Here is a 2,787-nt window from a genome sequence, read left to right as displayed (position 1 = left end):
AATAGTGGGATTAATCGTCACATTATAAGCCCCCACGGCTGAAAGGGCGAGCATGTTTGGTGTGACGAGACATTCTGGATAGAAAACAGCCTATTTCGTGTATGAGCTCAATAACCACGTTACATGAAACCTACATACTAAAAATTGTTCATGGTAAACCATAGGACACCACTTGTTTACGTAGGGGTACTGTGACTTTCTCTCTCCCATACAATTCAATCCACTGCTACTTTGATCGATTTGACTGACATTGGTTAACCCTACCATACAATATCAGTTCACTTGTTGCACAGGTGAGCTCTGCAGTACATACATTCTAAGAATGCTGATGCCAGAACCAAGATCGGTGACAACTACATTCATTTTGTAAATCTTCAACACATAGTTAAAGCATGACTTCTTCCTTCACATCTAATTTATCTCCATTTGCTAGAATAAAGTTTGAATTGATAAGCCTGAATAGCGATTTTGTTTGTAGCAAATGATATACTGCGAAGTTTAGCAGTGTTCTGGCCTCTCCTGCATCAACGAGGAACCTCATCTCGTGCCCTTGTACTCTGAGAGGCCTATACCAGAGACCCACCTAGTTCTGAAAGAGTTGGGCTAAACACTACACTTTTTAATGCAAACTGTTTGTTGCACTCCCCCAAGTCAATGGCTAAGTTCGAAATGAGCTCTTCTAGTTTTTGAAGTTACAGTTGCAGTATTCACTGTCTATTGTAGGCTTTCTTGAACATGTCACACCATTGGTTGAAAGAGATAGTCTTGTCTACCTTTTTTCTGGCAAGCAAGGTAGGGGCAATTAGCTCAAATTGACCCAACTCTCCATAAGTAAAGCATGTTCTTTGTTCTTCTCATCTAGAATTATGTCTGGGCAGAGTCATTAGTGGCATGTGGTGCATCATATAAATCATGGGAGGACTAGGATAGCCCTATCCATTCATTTGATATCAGTGTGGTTACATTCTGATACAAGGATGAGTGATTGGTTAGTTTACCTTCAGGCGAGTCTTAAACTGGTGTGACATTAATGCCTGTACAAGAGAGTCTGTGAGATAGCTCCAATTGTCATATTTCATCTCCCAAGGCACCCCCAGTCTCTCTTGGTTAGTTGTTAGTGGCTTCAACCAGCGCTGGGGATGAGTTACTCTGGCTGGTATAAGTATGAGAATCCTATACAGAACACCTCATCTGATGTCATACCTATAACTTTCCATTTATCAATGATTCTTTGTCCATATTTCCCTTGCACACTCTAGAGAAGACCATGATCCATCATTCTATCTGCACCATATTCTGGTCAGTGACAACGAGATAAAGAACATGACCATTTGAAGCATAAGCATGATTTCATTAATTTATTCAGATTATGTTGAACTTTTATCAGAAGGTATTTTGAAGTTGTGAATAGACAGGTTACGAAATTTTCAAGGTTAGAAACGTCTGTCACTGTTCATGAAGTAATTGACTTAATTAAAGTTACCAATGTAAAGTGTTCATTTACTGTTCTATGCCACTTCCACATTTGGAGCCAAGCTTTGTCTCTATAACAACTGGATAATGGTGGAAGATCTCATGTGTATGCAACATAGCTGAATTAATTGACTGGGGCTGTTGTCAGCACGAGTATGGGTATAGCATTGTTTCACATGAAGCTAATGTGCATTGCACATCCACTAATGCTTGGAACAAACATGTTCTGAAATGACACTTGTCCTTAGGACCAGATTTAGACCACTTGGAGATCCCATGAGTTATTATCAAAAGATTAGCCTCTACAATTGTTAATATCGATGTTTAACTTCTGTGTATGAAATGAAAAAGCTTCCAGTAATCCTTTCCCATTGGATTCATCATTGGTGATAAATCTGATGAAATGTTCGGAAACATGAGTACCATCTGATACACTACAGTTAACAATACACAGATTTACTGATAGTTGCTCCTGATAACTAATATCAGGGGTACAGTCCATTATCACAGCAAAATATCTAGTAGAGTGAACTTTCTTAATTATCTGTTGCACATGATACCCAAGAAGCTTGATGGATTCATTTAATAATGTTTTGCTGAGATAGTGGTCACTCATTTCGTTATGCTGAAGTAGTTTCAGATGTTCTGAAAATGTTGAATTGGACATTGCTAGCAGCTCTACTTATCTGAAAGAGTTTCCATAATGTGGTTCAGTTATGCCATGAAGAGATGTTTCTCTCAGCCAGATGATGAATGATGTCAGCAATTCAAGCTGAAAACACTCTACAGTATTTTTTCTCTTGCCTTATCAACTCAAAATTGACATTTTTAATCCCACCTTTACCCAGAACTGCACACTTTATGCTATTTGTTCATGATTGTTATATGTAGGAGTGAATGTTCATGGTCCTTTAGTGCATTTTACAAGCATTGCCAGGAATAAAACCCTTGTGAACTAAGAGTAGAGGTTTTGTAGTTATGAAAATAAATACTTACAAACAAAAAAATATTTGATCACCTTAAAGACGAGAACAAATTTCAAATACTTAACAGTGACTTCACCAAACACATTGAAACGAAAGCTAAAGAGATTATCTATGAACTTACAAAACAAGAAACCACCCTAAGAAGCTACTGGATGAACTTAAACTTTCTAATAGCCACATAGCAGAATTGTACGTTTTACCAAAGTAATATAAACCGGATATGCCACTAAGACCCATAGTTTCAGCATAGTGCTATTGAAAGTTCTTGGCTTATACATACAGTTTTGGTGTTGTTACTAAATTAAATTCCAGCCCACTTAAATAATAG

At 37.6% G+C, this 2,787-nt stretch overlaps 1 protein-coding gene across 1 annotated transcript; it reads right to left on the bottom strand.

Annotated features, from left to right (window-relative positions):
- Positions 1 to 1,768: 1,768 nt before the first annotated feature.
- LOC111085847 lies at positions 1,769 to 2,140 on the bottom strand. Its single transcript, XM_022386317.1, has one exon. It carries the CDS (start codon positions 2,138 to 2,140, stop codon positions 1,769 to 1,771), a length of 372 nt encoding a protein of 123 aa, XP_022242025.1.
- Between the last annotated feature and the right edge of the window lie 647 nt (positions 2,141 to 2,787).

Source organism: Limulus polyphemus, unplaced genomic scaffold (genome assembly GCF_000517525.1).
Source record: "Limulus polyphemus unplaced genomic scaffold, Limulus_polyphemus-2.1.2 Scaffold660, whole genome shotgun sequence".
NCBI lineage: Eukaryota > Metazoa > Arthropoda > Merostomata > Xiphosura > Limulidae > Limulus > Limulus polyphemus.
The sequence above is the reverse complement of the archived record's forward strand: the minus strand, read 5'-3'. Positions and strand labels throughout refer to the sequence as shown.

Coding starts and splice junctions, on each gene's coding strand:
- LOC111085847 (XM_022386317.1), bottom strand. CDS start 2,140: ATGTCCAATTCAACATTTTCAGAACATCTGAAACTACTTCAGCATAAC.